General features: G+C 45.1%; 2 protein-coding genes across 3 annotated transcripts in view; one reads left to right on the plus strand and one right to left on the minus strand.

Annotated features, from left to right (window-relative positions):
- The window catches only part of BCL9 (BCL9 transcription coactivator), a 36,628-nt gene extending 30,640 nt beyond the window's left edge, over positions 1 to 5,988 (plus strand). For both annotated transcript variants that reach the window (XM_033146805.1, XM_033146806.1), the window contains 2 exons: positions 1,965 to 2,225; positions 3,842 to 5,988. In XM_033146805.1, coding sequence (XP_033002696.1) covers positions 1,965 to 2,225; positions 3,842 to 4,923 — 1,343 coding nt within the window. In that variant the 3' untranslated portion in view covers positions 4,924 to 5,988. The remainder of the gene's footprint in view (positions 1 to 1,964; positions 2,226 to 3,841) is intronic.
- A 1,914-nt stretch (positions 5,989 to 7,902) lies between these two features.
- ACP6 (acid phosphatase 6, lysophosphatidic) lies at positions 7,903 to 20,679 on the minus strand. The gene is made up of 10 exons (XM_033146808.1): positions 20,222 to 20,679; positions 15,150 to 15,278; positions 14,933 to 15,063; positions 14,517 to 14,596; positions 13,401 to 13,488; positions 11,577 to 11,712; positions 9,512 to 9,612; positions 9,142 to 9,237; positions 8,527 to 8,686; positions 7,903 to 8,108 (listed from the first exon to the last, which is right to left on the minus strand). The coding sequence occupies exons 1-10, from the start codon at positions 20,420 to 20,422 to the stop codon at positions 7,995 to 7,997; spliced, it is 1,236 nt and encodes a 411-aa protein (XP_033002699.1). The 5' UTR covers positions 20,423 to 20,679; the 3' UTR covers positions 7,903 to 7,994.
- Positions 20,680 to 21,449: the final 770 nt, after the last annotated feature.

Here is a 21,449-nt window from a genome sequence, read left to right on the forward strand (position 1 = left end):
GGCTGGGGTTCTCTGTTGTATCCCGAGAGCCCTTCCACCACCCTGCGCTGAGCCGGGGACAGTTCCCTGACAATTTGGAACAAGATTCACTCCGCCTCCCCTCTTGTCACCTTGATGCTTTGGTTGATGGTAGCTGGATTTGCAGCCAATGCATAGTCACTGCCATTTCTTCTGTCTGCAGGCGAATCTAGGCGCTCCTGATTTCATTCCATCACAATTGGAATGAAATCTTGCTTGAGAGATTTGGGTTGACAGTGGAAAACACTGACCTTGTCTGACATGTGTTAAAAATATGCAATGATAGCTCATGGTGCATTGTTGAATAAGAATTTGAACTTATTTAGTAAGCTGGTTAGTGCTCTTAAGTGAAACAGCACATTTAATAATGGTGTTTAAACTTCTGAACTCTCCGAAGCTGTTCAGCTTTGCTTCATATATGCATTAAAGGGTAACTGTTGTTTGTTGGGATTCCAACCATTAGGTAGCTGGAGGGTGTACATTTTTGCGCAGGCAAGTTTGTTCTCTCTACTATTGGTTGTATTTATGAAACTGGGCCTTTTTTTAAGGCACTTGCTCTCTTCCTGGTCTCTCTGTGAGCCAGGTCCTCCCACCTTTGTCTCAGCAGCAGGCATTGCTGAATGCCATGAAGCATGCGTGGATGTTTGGAGCTACTATGGCTGGTAGGGATGTCAAGGGGCATTATCCAGTTAGTGCCTGTCATTCTAGTCATGAGAGATTCTGGTCTTCTGCACACAAAAAAACAGGCATAGTAGTTGCATTTGCTGGGCGTAAAATAGTTTTTCTAGCAGTTGTGGTGATAATGAGCTGTCCAGATTGCTGAGAAACTGGGATTTAGCAGGGGAAATAGCATTTTGTTGAGATTCTGACACCTTGGGCTCTCAAAAAGCAAATGGCTTGAAGGATCCAGTATGAAAATAACCTCTCCCCTTTCCTGCAGTTATTTTATTAGTTCTTCCTCTTGGTTGATTTGTCTGAATACCCTGATTCATATAATTATTTTGTAACAAGGTCTGAAATTCAGTTTATGGTAATACAGTGTGTATTTCATGCATAACTGCAGATTATAGTACCATCCTTGTAAGGATTTATGGGACTAGTGTTACCAGGAGAAAGCAGATCTGGTCCCTGGTGTACACACACTCAAACTTCATTTATGCAGAAAGACCATTGATGGACACGGCTGTGTAGTTGCTATTGCTGTTGTGGCTGGCTGTTGTCCCAGAGATTTATTTAAAATTTTATATCCTATGCTTTTAGTGCCTGTGTACCTGTGCACCACACGGGACAGCTCACAACAACTTCATTGCAATACAGTTGTCCTAGTGGATTCAAGAGGGGAGCAGAGTCCACTCCTCCTAGGGACGCGTGCTTTTTTCTGAGCATTTGGTATATTGGCAGAGAAACCAGTGGGGTTGAACTTGTGGGATTATGATTGATGCCTCTTAAGTCAGAACCCTCTTCTTCCAATGTAAGAATGTCACAGCATCTTGAAGGCTTGGTTGTCCTCATATACCTGGACTTTGTGGTACACAAGTGTTGTCCTTGTGTGTGGCTGAAAATGAACTTCCTGTGTGTATAGTAACGTGTGTCATAGAGAATGAAATACTAAATAAACTGCAGACAGCCTGATTATGGAGCAGTTGCCTTGCAGTATATTGATGTACTGTGATATGCATGAGAGAGGGGTGAGGGAGGGAAGGAGGGGCACAGTTCCCTTTTTTAGGTCTTGGGGAAAGCTCTCTGCCTGAGGACAGCTGCTGCCAATCAGAGTAGACAGTAATACAGGGCCAGATTAACCAGTGATATTATTTGATATAAATAAGTTTCATATAGTCAAATTGGCATTTAACCCAGACCTCACAGGAAGCTGTTGAGTGAAACTTCCAGAGTATTCTAGGCAAGGTAACTAGTTGTTAAAGGCTAACTTGTATTTATTTATTTAGGTGGTGCGCCCCCTTCAACGGTTAGCCAGGCTGCTCCTGTGACTCTTCCTGGAAATCTTCCTTCTAGCAGCCCATACACAATGCCCCCAGAGCCTACTCTGTCTCAAAATCCTCTCTCCATCATGATGTCCCGGATGTCCAAGTTTGCAATGCCCAGTTCTACTCCACTCTACCATGATGCTATCAAGACTGTAGCTTCCTCAGATGATGACTCTCCTCCAGCACGTTCCCCAAACCTGCCACCTATGAACAATCTTTCGGGTAAGAAACAAATGCTGTATAGGTGTGCTGTGGCTGGTAGCATGTGGTTTGGAGAATATCATAGGGAGAAGCTAATGAAATTGCAACTTGCAAGTGGCAAAACACTGAAATAGCTGCACTGAAATAGCCTCACTGAAATTGAGATGTCAGGAACTACTCGCCTAGGGTGGACATGGCTTAGGCTTAGGGTGGGGGCAGCAAACAGCCGCCTGTGTAATTTAACCCAAGTGTTTGGCAGGAGGCTGCTGATGTAGGCAGTTACATAAATTATCATACCCTTCTCCCTCTTTTCAGAGTTTTAACTTTCCAACAGTAGTTATCTACATTGAAAATGGAGCATTGTGACTTGCAAGTATAGCGCAACCTATTACGGCAAGTGTAATTTGTGAAAAAAGACTAGGGATTATGTCTCTGTGTGTCTCAAGTGATCACGTTTTATCATAACGTACATGAGAGCCACTTCCCAGTCTAAGAATCATTCTGATATTGATGTAGTGTGTTCTGTGACTTGCTTGTGGCTGTTTCAGTTGGGTCTTTCTTAGAACCCAGAAACAAGTTCCACCCAAGGAAGTGAGAAATGATGTCAGATTTTGACACCAATTGGATTAAGAGGAGTTTTAAAAGCTGTTGAGTTTATGTCAAGCTGACTTAGAAGAGTGACAACTTCTCTTCTTCACAATAAGGTGTTGAGGCTTAGATTAAAAGTGTGTCTAGGTTCTTGATTCAGGTTCCAGGATAGTTGGACTTTAGGTGGTAGTACTTTTATTTTGAAAAGGCACACCTTTGCTCTTTTAACCAACCTGATGGAAATAGTGAGATAAATGGGTTCAAGTGACTAGAATCCTATAACAGTAAAATATAGTGAGATGGTTGTGGAAGATTTGGAGCTTAGCTGTGCCAGGCAACTCCAGAATGACACACTCTGCCTCTGTTCTGGACCCCCTCTTTTTGTATGCAATGTTATTCCCAGAGACCTTTCCTATAACTGCCTTCTATTTTAGTGGCTTATTGTCAGTAAACTTGCATCGTTTTCCCTCCCTAGAGCAGGGTTAAATTCCATTGTTCTGCTGTTGTATCAGTCACCTATGGAATACCTCAAGCAAAAGACCAAATTGGTACCCCCATTCTTTTTAAGCTTGAGTAATACTTCTGATTCACCCTGGTGAAAATGGTGGATGTTTTGTAGGGCATACTTGGGGCTTGCCCTTGTCCTCTGTGAACCCTTTATTATGCCTTATTACAGTGTGACCAGGTTTCCTTGGCAGAGAAGTCAACAATGGAAAGGGTTCCCTCATTTCAGCAATTGTTGTTATACCTTCACCAGCATGAAACCTCCCCTTTGACATTTGTCTTTGTATTGAGAGATTCCAGTACGTGAAACAGTCTCTGGTGGAAAATATGTCAGCATTTGGGACAACCTCTTTGTGTTGGTGTGTTTTCGACATGGTCCTTATCTTATGCGAGGCTGTAGTATAGCAACGAGATATTTAGCTATCCATAGATTTCTCATTTCCACATTAGAAGCCACATATGCAGTACTTGCCATTTCTGAAAGCTTTTTGTATTATCACCTACTTGCTCTAATCTTAACTTTCTCCCCCTCCCATTCTCTCTAGGAATGGGCATGAACCCCCAGAATCCTCGCAGTTCAGGTCCCAACCAGGTGGGCCCGATGCCAACTCTTAGCCCAATGGGAATGACGCAGCCTCTAACTCACAGTAACCAGATGCCCTCTCCAAATGCTATGGGACCCAGTATACCTCCTCATGGGGTCCCTGGCCTGATGTCACACAATCCAATGATGGGTCATGGTTCCCAGGATCCACCAATGGTACCTCAAGGACGCCTGGGCTTCCCGCAGGGGTTTCCTCCAGTACAGTCCCCTCCCCAGCAGGTGCCATTTCCACATAATGGACCAAGTGGAGGACAAGGCAACTTCCCAGCTGGAATGAGCTTCCACGGTGAGGGACCTCTGGGACGTCCCACCAGCATGCCCCAAAGTTCAACGGATCCCGCACTTTGCAAGTCTGGAGGTCCTGGGGGACCAGATTCTTTCACTGTCCTAGGAAACAACATGCCTTCAGTTTTTACCGATCCGGAGCTGCAGGAAGTGATTCGCCCTGGAGCTACTGGAATACCAGAATTTGACCTGTCTAGGATTATTCCATCAGAGAAGCCTAGCCAGACACTACAGTATTTCCCTCGCGGGGAAGTACCGGGCCGCAAGCAGCCACAGGGTGTTGGGCCTGGGTTTTCTCACATGCAGGGAATGATGGCAGAACAGAATCCAAGAATGGGGCTGGCGTTAGCTGGCATGGGCGCACCTGATATTTCGCTTGGAGCAGCGTCATCCATGCCAGGTCACAACCCAATGAGACCTCCTGCCTTCCTGCAACAAGGCATGATGGGACCTCACCATCGGATGATGTCACCAGCACAACCAACCATGCCTGGCCAGCCCACTCTAATGAGCAACCCAGTAGGCATGATTCCAGGCAAGGACCGCGCTCCTACTGGGCTCTACAGCCACCCGGGACCTGTGGGTTCACCTGGTATGATGATGTCAATGCAGGGCATGATAGGACCCCAACAGAACATCATGATTCCTCCACAGATGAGACCCCGGGGAATGGCTGGAGATGTAGGAATGGGAGGATTTAGCCAAGGCCCTGGAAATCCAGGGAACATGATGTTTTAAGCTGCTACATAAGACTGGATGGTTCGATCCTTGTTGAGATGAGATTCCAGGTCCTGAGGGCTGCCTGAGAGCTCCAGGAGCACAGTTTGGCCATGCAATAGGTAAAAAAAAAACAGACCAGAGGATGCTTTGGGAAATCTCGAATGTATGGAATTACCTGAAAACAAATGAATTCATTTTAACAGGTTGTTTTTTTAAAATTTATTTTTTAAAAATTATTTTTGTGTACTTGGATATCCTGTGATGGCACCTGCTTTGAGAATCTGTAGCTGTATTTTGAGAATTGCCATTTGTCACAAGTTGCACCATTCTCTGTATGTTTACGTCCTTTGGACTGGCTTCTCCCAGGACTCTCGGTTATTTTGGGGGGGTTATTTTTGTGTACTGTACTATATTGTAAAAGGGATTTTAGCAGAGACTTTAGTCTTTGGGGTGAGAGGCTGTTTACTTTTAGGTGGAAAATCCATCTTCAGAACTTTGGACTATTTTCCTTCAACTCCAATGTATAGAAAAACCAAACTACGACCTCAGAGCAGAGTATTAATGAAAAGCACAAAAGGAACTTAAGTTCAGTGAGGGGGAATCTTTTAAAAAAAAATAAGTTAAGGACATATTTTTCAAATTATGGAGTGCTGTCGAGCACCTTTGTCTCTCCCTCCCACTCTTTAAAAAAAAAAAAGGCATCTTGCCCCCCTTCCCTTTACTGTCTCCTCCTCTGGCAGCTGCAATACATTGTATTATTTTTTGGGGAGTATATGTAGGAGAGCCCCTTCTCATTCTGAGAGTGTTGCTACTTTCAGGAGGAGGCTGGACTTTGACACTGTTACATTCTACAGTAGTCTTACTGTTCGTTCTCCTTTTCTTAGGCAACCCCCCCCCCCCCGGTGACTTTATTAATGTGGGAGTGGAACAGACACTAAAAGTTATCCTGACCTTTTTTGTGGCTATCTTTTTTTTTGTTCCCCAGCGTAAAACGTTCTCTGTGTAACCTCCATTAAATTTGGTACAAAACCACTTGCCAGGGCTGTGGTGTCAGAAAAATAAAATATATTGTTTCTTACAAAAGCCATTTCTTTTCTCCTTTGCTACAGTCTAGCTTGCTTCTAAATATGCCTGTTTGTATTGAGTTTAAAGTGCTTGCGTATAAGGTTTTTATGTTGCACACCAGGTAGACTGCTTCTTAAACCCCTTTCACCCTCTATCTTGGTGTAGAAGGGCATGGCTGTGCTGCTGGTCTCTCCTTTGCCATGGGGGCAGGTTAGCCTTAACACGGGTGCACAGGTGAAAATCCCCTAGCAGTGAGCAGCTGCTCAGGAACAGAGACATCCACTCTAGTCAGGCAACTAGAAAACGAATGAAGTTGTAAAATGTTTACCTTCAGTAATCCAAAATAAGTTTCAGATGAAGATCTCCAACTCCAAAGCCTGAGTACTGATGAAGCTGTAGGTACTAACTCCCATTTCCTTGGAATCAGTTGTAATACAATCATAGTGTCAACTGAATATTTGAACAGCCATGAGTTTGGTATCTGTTTACATTCATTAGGAAAGGGCCAGTGAGCAGGAACTAGCACCTTTGTATATAAAAACCCTTGAGAGTTTTTTATTTTCAAGTCTGTTTCATCAACCCCACCTACCCCAAGATTCCTTTGGAAGATCCATATTTGTGATATGTCAAGTTTTCTCCAGCTATGCAAAACACGTTCTTGAACAAACTTAGTTGGTCTCTAAGGTGCTACTGGAAGGATTTTTTGATTTTATATTTTGTTCAGGTTGCATTTCCTTTTTAGCACAGGGAGCAAACTATTACTAACCCTTTGTTTTAGGTACAGAGGTTGCTGTAGCATTCACAGTGATTCGGGTCAATTTGTATTCCCTATAACCCACAGGGCACAACACCTACCTGATTCAACATGATTCTGTTACAACAAGTAACTAGTAACAGCCATTTTGAATACCCAGTGACTATCCACCTGTCTTGTCTTTGGGTTGGTTATATTAACATTGCTGCCTTCTTTTAGCATTCAGTCTGACAAAGTGCTTGCATCCAATTACATCTTTCCAGGCTTCTATCAGCTCGCTTCCATGTTTTTGCATTTTAGCTAACTGTAGCATTTCCACTCACCTCTGGCCTACCTAGCCGTATCAAGCAACACTTCAGTTATAAAGTGAATATGGCAATAATTATAATAAAGCGGCTGGTTGAAGGTTCCAAGGAAAGAGACTTTGCCCTGCTAATGGCTGTAGCTTCTGACAGCAGCAAGGCTTATATATAGGCGTCCTGGAATGAAAGTTAAGCTCCGGTAAAACGCCTTAATTGAGAATTTTGAAAGACTAGTTTAGTGGTTCAGTGGAGCTCAAAAGCAAATATAGTAGTAGGTGCAGAATGGTTGGTGTTCGATTAATGTTCTCTTACTGATGGAGGCAATTTTCAGGAACCCCCTCCGTTTCCGGGTTGGGATCTTTTGGAGCAGCTTTGGCTAGGGGCAGGGATTATTTAAAGCAGTGTTTTTCAACCTTTTTTGGGCAAAGGCACACTTGTTTCATGAAAAAAATCACGAGGCACACCACCATTAGAAAATGTTAAAAAAATTAACTCTGTGCCTATATTGACTATATATAAAGTAATTCTCTTGAATAGGAATCAAATAAACAAATTTTTCCCACGGCACACCAGGCAACATCTCGCGGCACACTAGTGTGCCACGGAACAGTGGTTGAAAAACACTGATTTAAAGTTGCCTTGCCTCCCTTTTTCACTGGTGTATACCTTCTGTCAGCAGAGGGCCATCACTTGGCTGCCATCTGCAAGATTCCCTTAATTTAAAAAACTGGGTTACAGTAACAATTTTTTGGATATTAAGCCACCACCAACTCTTACTGCAGCCAGGGACCCAATTTCCAAAATGTAGCAGCAGCATTCATCCCTGTTATACTTTACATTACTTGAACTGTCCTGTTAGCAGAGTTAAACCACAAGTGAATGACACTTTTCTTTATGGCATTTGAAAAAGACAATGTTGTGAATAATGTTTTAGTATTACTAATCATTTATCTGTTCTACGTCTCTTCTCACTGAGAGCAAAGCATTTTATATTCCTCTGGATTAGCACTGTAAGTTGAAAGGGCATTTAGAAAATCCTCTAGCGGACAGAGACCAGCTCTGCATCCTCTTGGAACCAGCTCCTGCGGAAAGACAAGACAAATCAACATTTATGTCACCAAAAAACTGCCATTACAAGAGGCCCTTGGGCAAAAAACAACAACTCGTATACTTTGTGGTCCTCCAGATGCTATTAGACTCCTAATAGTACCAGTCAGTGGTCAGAGATGATGGGATTTGTAGTTTAGTAACAACTAGAAGGCCAGAGTCCTGATATCCTGACATACAGCATTAGTACTGCCAGCCTTGCAAAGAGAAGACAGTTGCTTCAAAAGTTAGCTTGAAACAGGTATAAGATTTCCAGATTCAGTAATTTATTTATCTGTTAACAGCCTTTGTATTTAGATGTTGTGGAAGCTAGAGTATGGAATTTGTCTCCTGCCCAAATCTCACTTGAGGTCCCATTTATATGTGTAACACCATCACCATGGAGCCTCCTACCTCTCCATTGTAGAGCAGCCGTATAAACCAGTCCTTGGAACGCTGGTAAAGTTCTATTGTCATGTCTGCTGCGTATGGGGGCCACTTTGAATCAAAGACTCCCAGAGCCAATAGCAGTGGGAAGAGGGTAACATCGTGAACAGCATACAGAGCAAGCTTCCTAAAATAAAAGCAGAAGTGACCAATAATTCAGTCTTACTGATGACATACATTGTGTATAGCAGCCATTCCAGCTGCATTTTCCATTTACACTGAATCTCAAGTCAGTTGGTAGATGTAATAAGCTAAATTGAGAATTATCAGGGTAATAGCATTCCTTCCTCTCCTTTTTGTTCTCTTGTCTTCCACATGTGAGCACATAGTTTGTATTTGTTCATAAGAAACTGCTTTTGTGAGCCAAGTTATACATAACTCTCGTTTAAAAGTTAGGATATTTACAAGTCACTTTTACCCAGTTAAAAATAAATACACAAATCTTAAATGGTACAATTGTCACTGTTCCACCAACTCCTGCTCCCCTTGGTTTGTCCCATTTCCCCCTTTAATGTTTTTAGCTTGTAGATGCTGCTCAATGAGATGTTCTGCCAAGACGGTAAATACCAATAATCTACATACCTGGCCTTGATTTCAGGAGAGGAAGGGTCCATTGCCGCCTTAATGTTCTTCTCTATTATATTGAGCAGAGGACCAACTGACATCTTGAGAGTCTCTCTAGTCAGAAATATAACAAAACAGAAATCCATTTAAAAAAAATGTTTCTAACAAGGGCTGACTTTAAAGAGTTGCAACATCTTTTAACAGTTCTAGATAACTGGCAGAACCTAATAGGAACAGGAGCAGGTTTAAAAGTAAAGGTTCCTGGCTAGCAGGGACACATGACTAGTCTGTACAAGAAGTCCATGTTTTAAAAAGGAACAGTGATCCTGTGTTTTGTCTTGCAGATATGCCCAGGCTTACCACCCATACCATCCCTGGGACTGCTCACCTTAAATTGGATTTTGTGACATAAAGGAGTGTGTCTATAGCCCTCTGCTCGATCAGTTGCATGAAACTCTTCAGAATAGGGCAACTAGGCAGATTGTGTGCCTGAAAGACAGCATAGTGTGAATTAAAATAACAACTCCAAGGCAGCAGTGACAAATGGCACCACTACTTTAGATCAGGCATGGACACACATGTGCTTATGGTTAGATATAACATGGACATGCACTTGAACAAGTTGTGTTAGAGGAATGGCCTAGTTCCTTGTCTAAGTCTAAAGACAAAGAACCATGTGAACAGATAGATATATGAATAGCTATATTACTGTTACAATAAGCAAGTGAGTGATTCTCTTTAAAAACAACAACAAGCCTTTAGTTTTAACTTGGACAAGCTGAAAACATCTTCATGAAGTGGACATATTTCAGTTCGAGACATATGAATGGTCCCGATTACCATTTCCTCCCATGTCTTATGTCAGCTACTACAATGCTGGCTGCCACAGTCAGGCAACGTGATTACCTGAAGGAGCACAATATTCATTTTATTTATTTAACAAATTTATATACTGCTTACTTCAAAAAGAAAAACCCAAGCAAGTTACATTAAAAAAATAAAAATAAAACCAGTAATTTTAAAACAATTGCATAATGGGTCAGTGCATCTGGCTTTTAACCAGAAGGTTGGTGGTTCGAGCCCACCCTGGGACAGTGGTGGGCAGGATTCCTGCGTTGCAGGGGGTTGGACTTGATGACTCCCAGGACCCATTCCAACCATACAATTCTAAGACTGGATCAGAAGGACAACCGCAGGATGGGAAAGTTTACAATGAGGAACCTGGGTTTGATTTCATTTCCTACAAGTTTTAAGTATTCAGTTCGGTGAGGCGTATGGTTGTACAAAAATGGCTTTCAAACTCAGCTGCAGGAAACCCTGGGGTGGTTAGAAGCATTTCAGAGAAAGAAGCCCCATAATGACGGTGCACAGTTTTTTCAGACAAATCCATAAAGAAAGGGAGCCCTGAATGTTGAAAGCACACATTTTTATTGCTGTTAAATGCTTTGCTTTTACTGATTGCTAATTATACTGGTTTACCCAGCTAGAGCATTATTTTTCCTATTACAACATTTCTAGCGTACTCTATATCTATTCATCTCAGGATAAGATATAACAACAAAACAATCCTTGGCCACTTAAAAGACTAAGCATCCTTAATAGTCAGGTTCAGCATACAGTATTCAGTATTCCCTCTGCTGCAACTGATGTAACCCCTTAAAATGTCTTGGCACGCAAGCTTTTCCCACATCCAGTTTAATCTTTAGTGCCAAACCTGAGATAAAGTGGAGTAGCAGGCCTTTGCCAATATCCCACCTTGGACCACTTACTCTGGCTAGGTCCAACTCAGGATGTGTTATCTGTTCATACGATGCACTGGGGATCAATCTAATATTGGGGGGAGCACAGATACACGCTAAGGAGGGAATGACAGAATCGGGCCCAACCCCTAATATCATGCTAACTGCTTCATGTAACCTACTTCTGTGTCATCGGGTCCCAGGTAATCTCTATTAAGAGAAATTCAGTCGATTAAATAATTATAAAAGCTACTTTGGAGATTTTCATAAGCAAGGAAGCTTATTTATTTTGCCAGTGTAAAAGGCAACACATTTTTGGGGGGATGGAGAGTAAGATACAAAGGAAGTGTTAAAACAATTAAGACAAAAGACAAAAAATGTGGCGTTTGAGGGGGGAGTTGAAGGAAGGCACATGGTTTCCTCTCCTGCCAGAGCTGTCTTGGTGAGTTTCCTATTTGCAACAAGAGCTACTCTGCTGAATAGCTGCTAGCACAGAAATGGTGAACACGTGGCCCTCCATACGTTGCTCGACTACAACTCCCATCATCCCTGGGCATGGGGTATTCTGGCTTGGGCTAATGGGAGCTGGAGCCCATCAGCACCTGGGCGGCCACACGGCTCTACTGCCTTCAGCACAGCTTCTCCCACAGACCTGCATGAATCAACTTGGATGGCTAAGGAAAACAGGCTTGTTCCTACGAAGGCACAGCGTACCTGTTCTGCAAAAATGTTGTCAAGAAGGAGAAAGAAGTCCGCCCCATTCTTGCTGTCAAGGCCCATCTTCTCTTTAATGGTCTTCAGATCCTCTGCAAATCCTGGCTGCAGAAGAAGCACATTGGCCAGCCTCTCTCTGTCAAGGAAAAAACGAAAGCTTCAGAATAATGCATAAATGGTAATCTGCACAAGCTACTGTGCTTGGATCCCCCTGCTTGTTAGAAGGAAAAAAAGGAGTGCAGGGCTGTTTGGCTTGAAATGATTGCTTGAGCAATAGACAACTAAATGCATCAGAATTAGTTACAAAAAAGCAAGAGGTCTTAAGCATGTGAAAGTGATTTTTCCTTAGTTGATTCAGTTCTTTTTCAGGGCAAATAACTAAATAGCTCTTGCCTCACTAGGGCAGATGTTAATGACTAATGGTGCCCCAGATGTTGCTGGACCTCACCCCCCATCAGCCAGCATGGCCAGGAGTGATGGAATTTGAGAGCCCAGCAACATCTGGAAGGGACCACAGGTTAGCTGCACCATTGTACGAGAGTAGCCTATTGCCATGGGCACCAAGTTGGGGGGGGGGGCGCGGCAGCGTGGGGCCAGGGCCACGCTTGCATCATGTGTGCACGCCACGCTGATGTTGCACGGCCCCTTCAATTGCAGGGACAAGGTGGCATCCTTGCCTACAGCCACCTTTGAAAAATCCCAATTTTGCCACAGTTTCCCTGAAAAGGAAACCATTACGGATGCAGTTTTTAAACGAGAAGCAGAACTGCATATGGGGTTGTTTTAGAATATAGTGATTATAATAGCATCATATTGGCTCTGCCAGGAGTTAAGGAATTGGCATTCACTCTCTGTCCCATGGGCTTTTGACACAAGCGTGATCATACTTCCTTTTATTTGAGCTGACTGGGCACCAGTTACGCAGTTCACCGAATCACTAGAATTGTCAAGCAGCATATTAGAGAGCCCTTTCCCATCATAATCCCACAGGAGCCTACAGCAAGCACATTATCCATTCCACAAAATGCAACCGGGTGCTACAGTATAGGTTTGGGGAAACAAAATGCTATCATCTGAGCCGTTTAAGTAGTCAAGCTGTAAGACACTGAAGTATGGTAGGCTACTTCGTAAGTTTTCATTCCAACTGCTTTTTTTTAAATTGTTTGAAAATAGTTATTCACAACATAGTTGGACAACTGCTCTAACATACAATAAGAGCATGATTTGCTTTGGCTATTTTGTCCTCATCTTACAGTCTTACACGTCAGCAGCTTTTAGGCTATGGCAAGATCTGACACAATCATTCCCTAAGGAGACTTTTGCAATGGCATAAAAGGTGCGGGGAAAGAGGCAAGGTAAGAATGGCAAGCCTGGGCTTGCTTCACAGATTAACACTGGAACCGTTCTGTGAGGGATGCAACAAGCCAACCGCCCCCAGGAAGTCAGGAGGTGCCTTTCAGGTTCAAGCGTGTATGAAGGCTCAAACTGGAGCATGTGAAAATGTGCAGCTCCCCAGCCCAGCAAACCTTTGCATGTTGACTGCACAAGTTCTTGCTAAAGATGATTCTGAATGCAGCTCCATCCTCCTTGCAAGAGGAGGAGCAGGGGTGGCTAGGCTATGCCCCTCTGCCCAGTTTGAACACTTCTCACATGTTCTTTTAAATGCTTGAACAGGTCCAGAACCGTTCACAGGGTTTAAAGGAGCACATTGTTTTTGGCAATCAACTGATCTCATGCATATAATTTAGGTCAAGGTCTTCTGCAATAACTACTGCACCTTCTGCCTGCACAGTGGCACCAGACAGAAAGTTTGTGGCAAGTTACCTGTTCATGAGTTTCAGTCCATGGCAGTTCACTGGGTTGGGATAAAGGATTTCAGAGTCTGCTTGATCTGTAACTATGGTAATGGGTCCTGTACAAGACAAAAAACATTGAATGCACTTGCAATTCATGGTTTAAACTTTCGGGCTGTTGAGAATTAATTCAAACACATCTTGTACTGATTTAAAATCGTTTATAATCCTAGGACAACCTCCTACCCATCTCGGCCCTCATTTGTGCAAAGCTCATTAGGGAACTTCCCCTGCACTTGGGAGCGTACGAGTCTATGCTCCCAATTACATTTGTGCTTCAAGCAAACATTAAATCATGCCTGCAAACTAATAAGGCAAGAGCCCACTGTGCTAAATGCTCAGCAAAGCACACTTATTAACACATGCCTTCAGATACTTGTTGGTGATATATTCTGCTCTTACACAGAACGACTTACACCACATGATTCTCTTACTTGTAAATTAATTTACACCACAGCATGCCATTATCTTAATCAAAACAGTTTGTAACAGCCACCGTTGTAAACATTGGGTTTTTCAAAACCAGAAGTAAGTGCAACGTTCTTTCCTTCCTCATCATTTCCCAATAATCAATATCATTTCCCAATATCATTTCCAAACATGATGCAGTGCATGAGCTGCACCCAATTGCATGATTGTACCTGATAAAAGCCCACCAACACCACAAACCTTGCAAACTACATCCTCTACCCTAGGAGTTGCAGCAAGGGGGCCAACATAGCACTCCTTTTCTGAGTAGTCACCAGTTCCTTCTAAACGTGAAATTCCCCATTTAGAGTGAAAGTGTAGCCTATCAGAATCCACTAGGGGAGTGTTTCTCAAGCTCGGGTCCCCAGCTGTTGTTAGACTACAACTCCCATCATCCCTGGCCATTGAACCTGCTAGATAGGGATGATGGGAGGTGTAGTCTAACAACAGCTGGGGACCCGAGCTTGAGAAACACTGCACTAGGGTATGGCATAATAGACAGTGATAAACAGAAGACCGAGAAAGAGAACAGTGGTGTAAAGGGCAAGGATCTCTGTTGGGAGAGAGACTCCAAGGCAGGACTGAACAGAGGAGCAAGGAGCTCCACTTCATTGCTGACCTTCTTTCTGCTGTTGGAACAGCCCAGCTAGCAAACACCGCGTGGACTCCAGATTCCGAACAATGTTAGTGGAACGGACACTGAAAGACAGAAGGCAACCAATGAAATGGGAGCACAGTGGGCTGCTCCCTGTACAAACTGACATGGGGTGGGACTTGAGGGATTTCAGCACTCTGTGAGCCACCAATATGGCAGTACCAAGCACTGCTATGTTACTTGATGCCTGCTAATCTGTTCTAGCTGGAGATTCTTAACATCAAACTGAACACAATGGTGTGTGGGAGAAAGCAAGCGAGGACTTTGGATGAAACTTTGCTAAGGCTTATGATGCCGTGTGGGCTGGGAGGGAGCGGAACAGTCAGCAGGAAGGAGCAAGAAAGCTGTTAGGAAGGAAACTGGAGTGTTCAGAGACTCACAAAACCTCAGAAGGTTTGAATGCTGGCGAGAGGAAATGGGTCTCCTCAATGTAACATCTCCTTAGCCGTTTCCCCAGTGCAAACATCTGCTGCATTCCTACTTTCGTCAGCTGGCCTGCATTCACTCCGCCCTGGGAAGACAAAAGTTCTGTTGAATGGAATGGCTGAAAAAGTAAATAGAGATGCAACATTTCCAAAGGAATACATGTTGGGTCACCTTTAGCACTGTTTTTTTGTAGCTTTCTTCGAAAGGAGAATAAGGCCTTGGCCCACCAGCGAGGTTCGTTACTGTGTAGTCAAACTTTGTTTCGGCAGGGGTCTCCAAAAGAGCAGGGTCCCATGCCACCTGTTCCAAAAACAAGGATGAAGAAAAAGCATTTGAGTAGGCAACTGGGACCTTCAAGTAGCTAGAAGAGGTTGACAACCCACTACTGTGGAAAATCAATCTATTTCAGTGGGCTTAGAGGCATGGCAAACTCTGCAAGCTTGCTGCTAAAACATCTCATTCAACGCTCAGGCTGTGCTGCTGCAAGAGGAGCAGGCAGTGACACATTTCACAATCTTCTTACTCCAGGGTTTTGAAATATACAAAAACATCAATGTAGGCATACTTTCTGGGTGTGCCCATGCATGCTCTAATGTCTTGAAAAAGAAAACGTGGCTGCAGCCTCAGCAATGTTTTTACAATGGCAGTAGGGGGCAGTCAGAGCATGGCAAGGCCTTCTTGGCTGGCTCTGTTTTGAGTGTGTGACAAGAGCAGCAGCAGCAGCTGCAGCAGCAGCAGCAGCAAATAGCTTGTTCTTGTGTGTCATTCTCAGACTTTGACTTCGTGGAGGAGCAGGAGTGGGGTCAGCCTGTGGGGAGTTTTGGGTTTGCTTTGGGGATGACTCAGAAGCCATAATGCAAAGTAGTGACTGGGGGTGGTGGTGGGCTTGTGGACTGGAGTCTCCACGTGCTCACCTGTGTCTCCATCCCTTCTTTTTATCCCTCCCACTTTGTGTGTCTTTGTCTGTTCTCCTGCCTTGTGCTCGCTCTCCCTTTGTCCAGCTTCATAAGAATTGTGTTTCAATTTAATTTACTGGGTAAGCACACCCCTAATGAAATGTGCTGCACATGCCTTATGGACACCAATATCAGGAAGTCTTCCGAAAATGGATTTCTCCAGAACTGCCAGGGCTAAAATACTATATTCAACTCTTTTGCTGGTTAAAAAGTCAACAGAAGAAGAAGAAGAGTTTGGATTTGATATCCCGCTTTTCACTACCCGAAGGAGTCTCAAAGCGGCTAACGTTCTCCTTTCCCTTCCTCCCCCACAACAAACACTCTGTGAGGTGAGTGGGGCTGAGAGGCTTCAGAGAAGTGTGACTAGCCCAAGGTCACCCAGCAGCTGCATGTGGAGGAGTGGAGACACGAACCCGGTTCCCCAGATAATGAGTCTACCGCTCTTAACCACTACACCACACTGGCTCTCCGGAGAGGATTGCTTGCAATTCTTCTAGTTAGGGTTACAAATACAGAGAACCAAGTCATGGTCTTTGCTCAATGCCTCAATTAAAGCATCACCTATGGCAGGTGTTCCCACCCTGCTCAGCTGATTTGTGGAGGATAAGGCTATCAATGGCCACCAGCTATGGAGGCTATGTTCTACCTCCACTGTCTGAAACAAAATACCTCTGAAGATCAGTTACAGGTATGTGTTGTGAGAGCACTGTTGCACTCAAGTTCTGCTTATGGGACTCCCATGGGCATCTGGTAGGCCACTGTGAGAACAGGGTGCTAGACCAGATGGGCTTCATCCAGCAGGGCTCTTAAGTTATTAAACAGCTTGTCCTTAGAGGAGAAGCTGGTAGGCTGGATGGGGGGCTCCCAATCCTTGCCCTATTCCAAGCACTTGCCTTTGGAAACACTGCAACACAGAAAATATACTCTATTTTTCGCTCCATAGGGCGCACCGGACCATAGGGCGCACCTCATTTTTAGAGGAGGAAACAAGAAAAAAATATATATATTTCTGGTTTTCCTCCTCTAAATGCCCTGTTTTTTTGAGGATCAGCCAAATGTTTTGCAGTTGTTTTTTTTTGCAAAGGGAAAATCCCTGGTTTTTTGAGGATCAGCTAAAAGTTTTGCAGCTTTTTTGGCAAAGGGGGAAAAGCAAAGAGGAAAAGCCCCATTTTTATGGGGTTTAACTCACATTTCTGCAGCTTCTAAAGGAAAGGGAGCCTTTTCTACAGTTTCCAGACAGATAATCTAATCAGCCAGTCACATGTTGCTGGGGAAACAAACAACCTCCCTCTGCAGCACATTCAACAATGGAGGCCTGGGCAAGAGGGCGGGGCTGAAAGGGATCTCTCTCCCGAACTCTTGCAGATCAGCTGCTGAGCGGGGTCCTTTCAACACCCCCTTTTCTCTTTGTAAAATAAAAAGCATGATCCTCTTTTGGCCCCTGGGCAATTCAGCTCCAGGGACGACCATTTGCTCCATAAGACGCAAAGATATTTCCCCTTACTTTTTAGGAGGAAAAAAGTGTGTCTTATGGAGTGAAAAATACGGTAAATGAGGTTTGCACATATCTGGAATGTTTAAAATATCAGGGTTTCTCTGTATTCATCCTAAGAAGCATATCTGCCATCAATAGTTCTTGGCCACTTCCCCAGAAATTCCACTTTAAAGTGTATGAGTTTAGGAACTTTAAAAAGAGCAATCTCAGTTTCTTCACAACTGATCTAGGTGGTAAATCTGCCAAATCTGTTCATCACCAGAAGTTATCACAAGTTGTTAGGTAGAGCCAAGAGAGGAACATGGTGCACAAGGAAAAATAAACACACCCATTAATTCTATTCCAGTTACAAAATCAAGAGGAAATGCAGATGTTGGGTGAGTAGTTCATAAACTGGGTAAGTAGAAGTTGCAATGCCTTCTCTCATCACCTGTTTATGAAAGACAGTGACACAGACAAACTTTGATCTGGTTGAAGCAGAGTGATAAATTTCCAAATCTGACTATAAAGGCTGATTGATGTTCACTGCTATCCTGCACCAATGCAAATGCATGTTTATGCATGCATATCCTGAAGTTAAAAGGGCAAGGGGCAAGCACCCCAATCGAATTATTTATAGTACTTGGTTAGTTAGCCTATGGGTTGGTAAGGAGATGCACAAAACAAGGCTATAGAGAATTAGCACTATAAATGAGTCACTATTCTCACTCATCAATAGGCATATAACATATAATTTTGAATATCGCAGGGGTTGTGTTCCAACTTCCTTCAGCATGGCCAGTGGTCAGGGATGATGATGGGAACTGTTGTCCAGCAATGTCTGGAGGACTGCACAATCCCCATCTCTGGCATACAGTTGCATTTACACCTCCCAGCGCTCACAACTTGGGGCGCCCAGCTTGTAATGAAGGAAGCATCTCATTGTTGACAGGCAGCAGAGCAGCCCAAGTTATGGCAGGCATTAAGCAAGTGACCACAATAGAGTTGACCTCACATGGAGCTCATTCCTTTAGCTCTGCAGCAGCCCACATTTTAACATAATTCCCACGTTTGTTTCCATGTTCTCTAAATTTCAGAGAATGCCAAGGCATTCTGGGGCAAATAGCCACTTTATCAGATTGTGGGTTGGCGGTATAAAGGTGTATTATTGCTGTGCCTTCTGTACTTTGGCCTGTGTTCCGCTTGGTGGGTACTGGCACTGAGCAAAGCCAAATTTTCCACCAATGTTTCACCTGCTGCCTCGTGAATATGCCCACACTAACAGCCCTGAGCTAATAAGCTCAGCAACCTCTGCTGCTCCTCGAACCACTTCTGCTTCCTCCAACCTGCTCCTGATGTGCCAAATGGCTTTTTAGCTCAGCTAAATAAATAAATAAAAGTGCAGCTACTTCTTTAGGAATTGATTGCTGTTAGCATCAGGAATTTCCAAGCCTAGGGCATCTTCTGCTCCACTAGTATTTCTGCATGAACATGCCTGATAATTATTCGACAAGCTGCTGCTTTACATGCCCATTTACAGCACTGGGTTATAAATGCATTTTTTAAAAAACACAGGGCATAATACCTGGCAGGGTTGTTACAAAGATTAGTGAGACAATGTAGCAGAGATGCTTTGAACACTCAAGGACACAATATTAACATGTTCCTTTAATCCCCCCCCCCCTTTATACTACTATCACAATCAGGCACCCCCAACTAGCTGTTTCCCCCCCCAGTGTAATCGTGGCTGAGGCTTGCCTGTGTTGCACAGATCCAGGGGCAGCACCAGAGGGGGAGGTACCAGGGGGCTCCATTCAAAGCCCCCACTTGCAGAGCCTCCTGGCCCTGCTGGACCTCGTGTCATTGCTCACCTGGCCTCTTAGGAACAGGAAAGTTGCAAAGCATCAGCTGTGCATGCAGGAACTCCCAAGTTCAACCCTGGGCTTTTCTAGGTAGGACTGGGGAAAACTCCTGCCTGAAGCATAGCCAGTGTGGACAACGGATCAGTGGTCTGACTCTGTAGGTCAGGCTTCCTCAAACTCGGCCCTCCAGATGTTTTGAGACTACTATTCCCATCATCCCTGACCACTGGTCCTGCAAGCTAGGAATCATGGGAGTTGTAGGCCAAAAACATCTGGAGGGCCGAGGTTGAGGAAGCCTGCTGTAGATCTTCCTAGCCAGCAAACAGCGAGGAGAGCACAAGGGATCCTCACCTTGTGCTTCCCACTTGTGTGGATGGGTGTGGGTGCGCGCACATGCAAGTGAATAGACAGTGTGTGTGGGGGGGTGCTGGGGTGCTGACTTGAATAAAATATGGGCGGCAGGTGAGCCCCACCCCCATATAATTGATCACAAGACACTGCAGACACACACTCAATTTGAATCGCAATGACCATCAACTTAGGGGGGGAGCCACCTCAAATATTTTATTGGGGGGAACTAGGAGTTGGCACCTATGGCAGGAGGCAAGAAGCCAAGAGGAGTCGAACAAACCCAGGGCGGGGTATATAGCAATGCCCCCCCCCCCAGCTGATGCTTCCCCCATGGCCCTTGTTTTTGGGAAAGGAAAGAGGCATGTATGTATGTATGTATGTATGTATTGATTCCATGGGGTTGAAGGCGGCATAGATGGTTTCCCCCTCTTCCTATTTCATCCCCACGACGACCCTGGGAGGCAGGTTCTGCTGGACGGCAGGCAGTGCCTGGCCCAAGCTGACTCGGTGGTGGCCGAGTGGGACGGCGAGCCCTGCTCTGCCACCTCCGTCCCTCTCCCCGCAGCCCCTCTCCCCCCCCCCCGGCCGGGCCCCCCTCACCTGCTCCACATCGGGGATGGGTCTCAACGGAGTGCGGGCGCCGTGCCGGAAAAGAACCTGCACCAGCTTCAGCTCCAGCGGGTCGCCGCCGTCGCCGTCGCGCGGCACTTTGCTCCTCCTGGGCTCGGCCAGGGCTCTCCTCTTGCTCGCTACGCAGTACGCCAGGGTGCCCAAGATGCCCACGCGAGCCCACAAACTCATGCTGACCGGGCGAGGCAGGTGGTGCGGGACCCTCGTAGCGAGTCCGAGAGCAGGGAGCGGAGCGGGGCAGCTCGCCGCTTGCGCAGCTGCCGGCAGAGTTGCGAAAGCAAAAGTTGCTGCTGCTGCTGCTGCTGCTGCCTCACGGGAAGCCCGCCTTCCTCTTCCAGGGCTGGCGCGAGGAAACGCCGAGGCTCGCGGAACAGACACCTCCTCCCTCCTCCCCCTGTTCAGCAACGCCGCCCGGGTGCAGCCGCTCGCGGGCAGGAGACTCGGCGCCACCCCCAGGAGGACCCTGGGAAATGCGGTTTCTTCAGCAGGGCGCCTGCCCCGGACAGGAGCCACCAGAAGACTACATCTCCCAGCGGGCGTCGGGGCGCTCTTTCCCAGCCGGTCACGTGTATGGCGTGGGAGTTCCCACGGCCAGGTTTGTAAGCACGTTGCAGGCGGCGAAGCGGGAGGACGGCTTTGCCTTCGGGCTTAATCCGCCCCCTGGTTGGTCTCTGCAGCAAACATGAGAGGCACTGTGATCTGAGAGATGTCTTGCAGATCTCTCCCCAGGACCATATGGGCGATCTTGTTGTACAGTATTCGTCTTATTTATGCTCTCGCATCTTGCTGGGTTTTGCAGTGTGTCCAGTTTTCAAATTATTCTTTAATGGGTAGGGCACTTTATTCTGCTTTGTCCAGTTAGCTGCCATTCCTTGCCTCTGGGAAGTTCTGAACACTTTCAGTCGAATCCCATGTATGTAAGTCCAAATTTGTTCAGTGGAATTTCCTTGCATGAACTTTTCCCCCATGGTGGGGAGGGGGAGGAAATGCATAATGGATTCGCAAAACATTTGTACGTGCTTTTTATAAATCTAGATTTAGAAAGGATTTCTTTAAATAGGAAAACAGGACATTTCACCACAGTGTGGAAGACCATCAACCAGCTGTCCAGGTGCTGACTGTTGATGAGCAACTTCCAAAGTCCCTGCTTTCCATTCTTAAGGTTCTCGCGCAGATCGAAACTGCCTTGTACTCAGTG

The sequence above is a fragment of the Lacerta agilis genome, chromosome 4 (assembly GCF_009819535.1).
Source record: "Lacerta agilis isolate rLacAgi1 chromosome 4, rLacAgi1.pri, whole genome shotgun sequence".
Lineage (NCBI taxonomy): Eukaryota > Metazoa > Chordata > Lepidosauria > Squamata > Lacertidae > Lacerta > Lacerta agilis.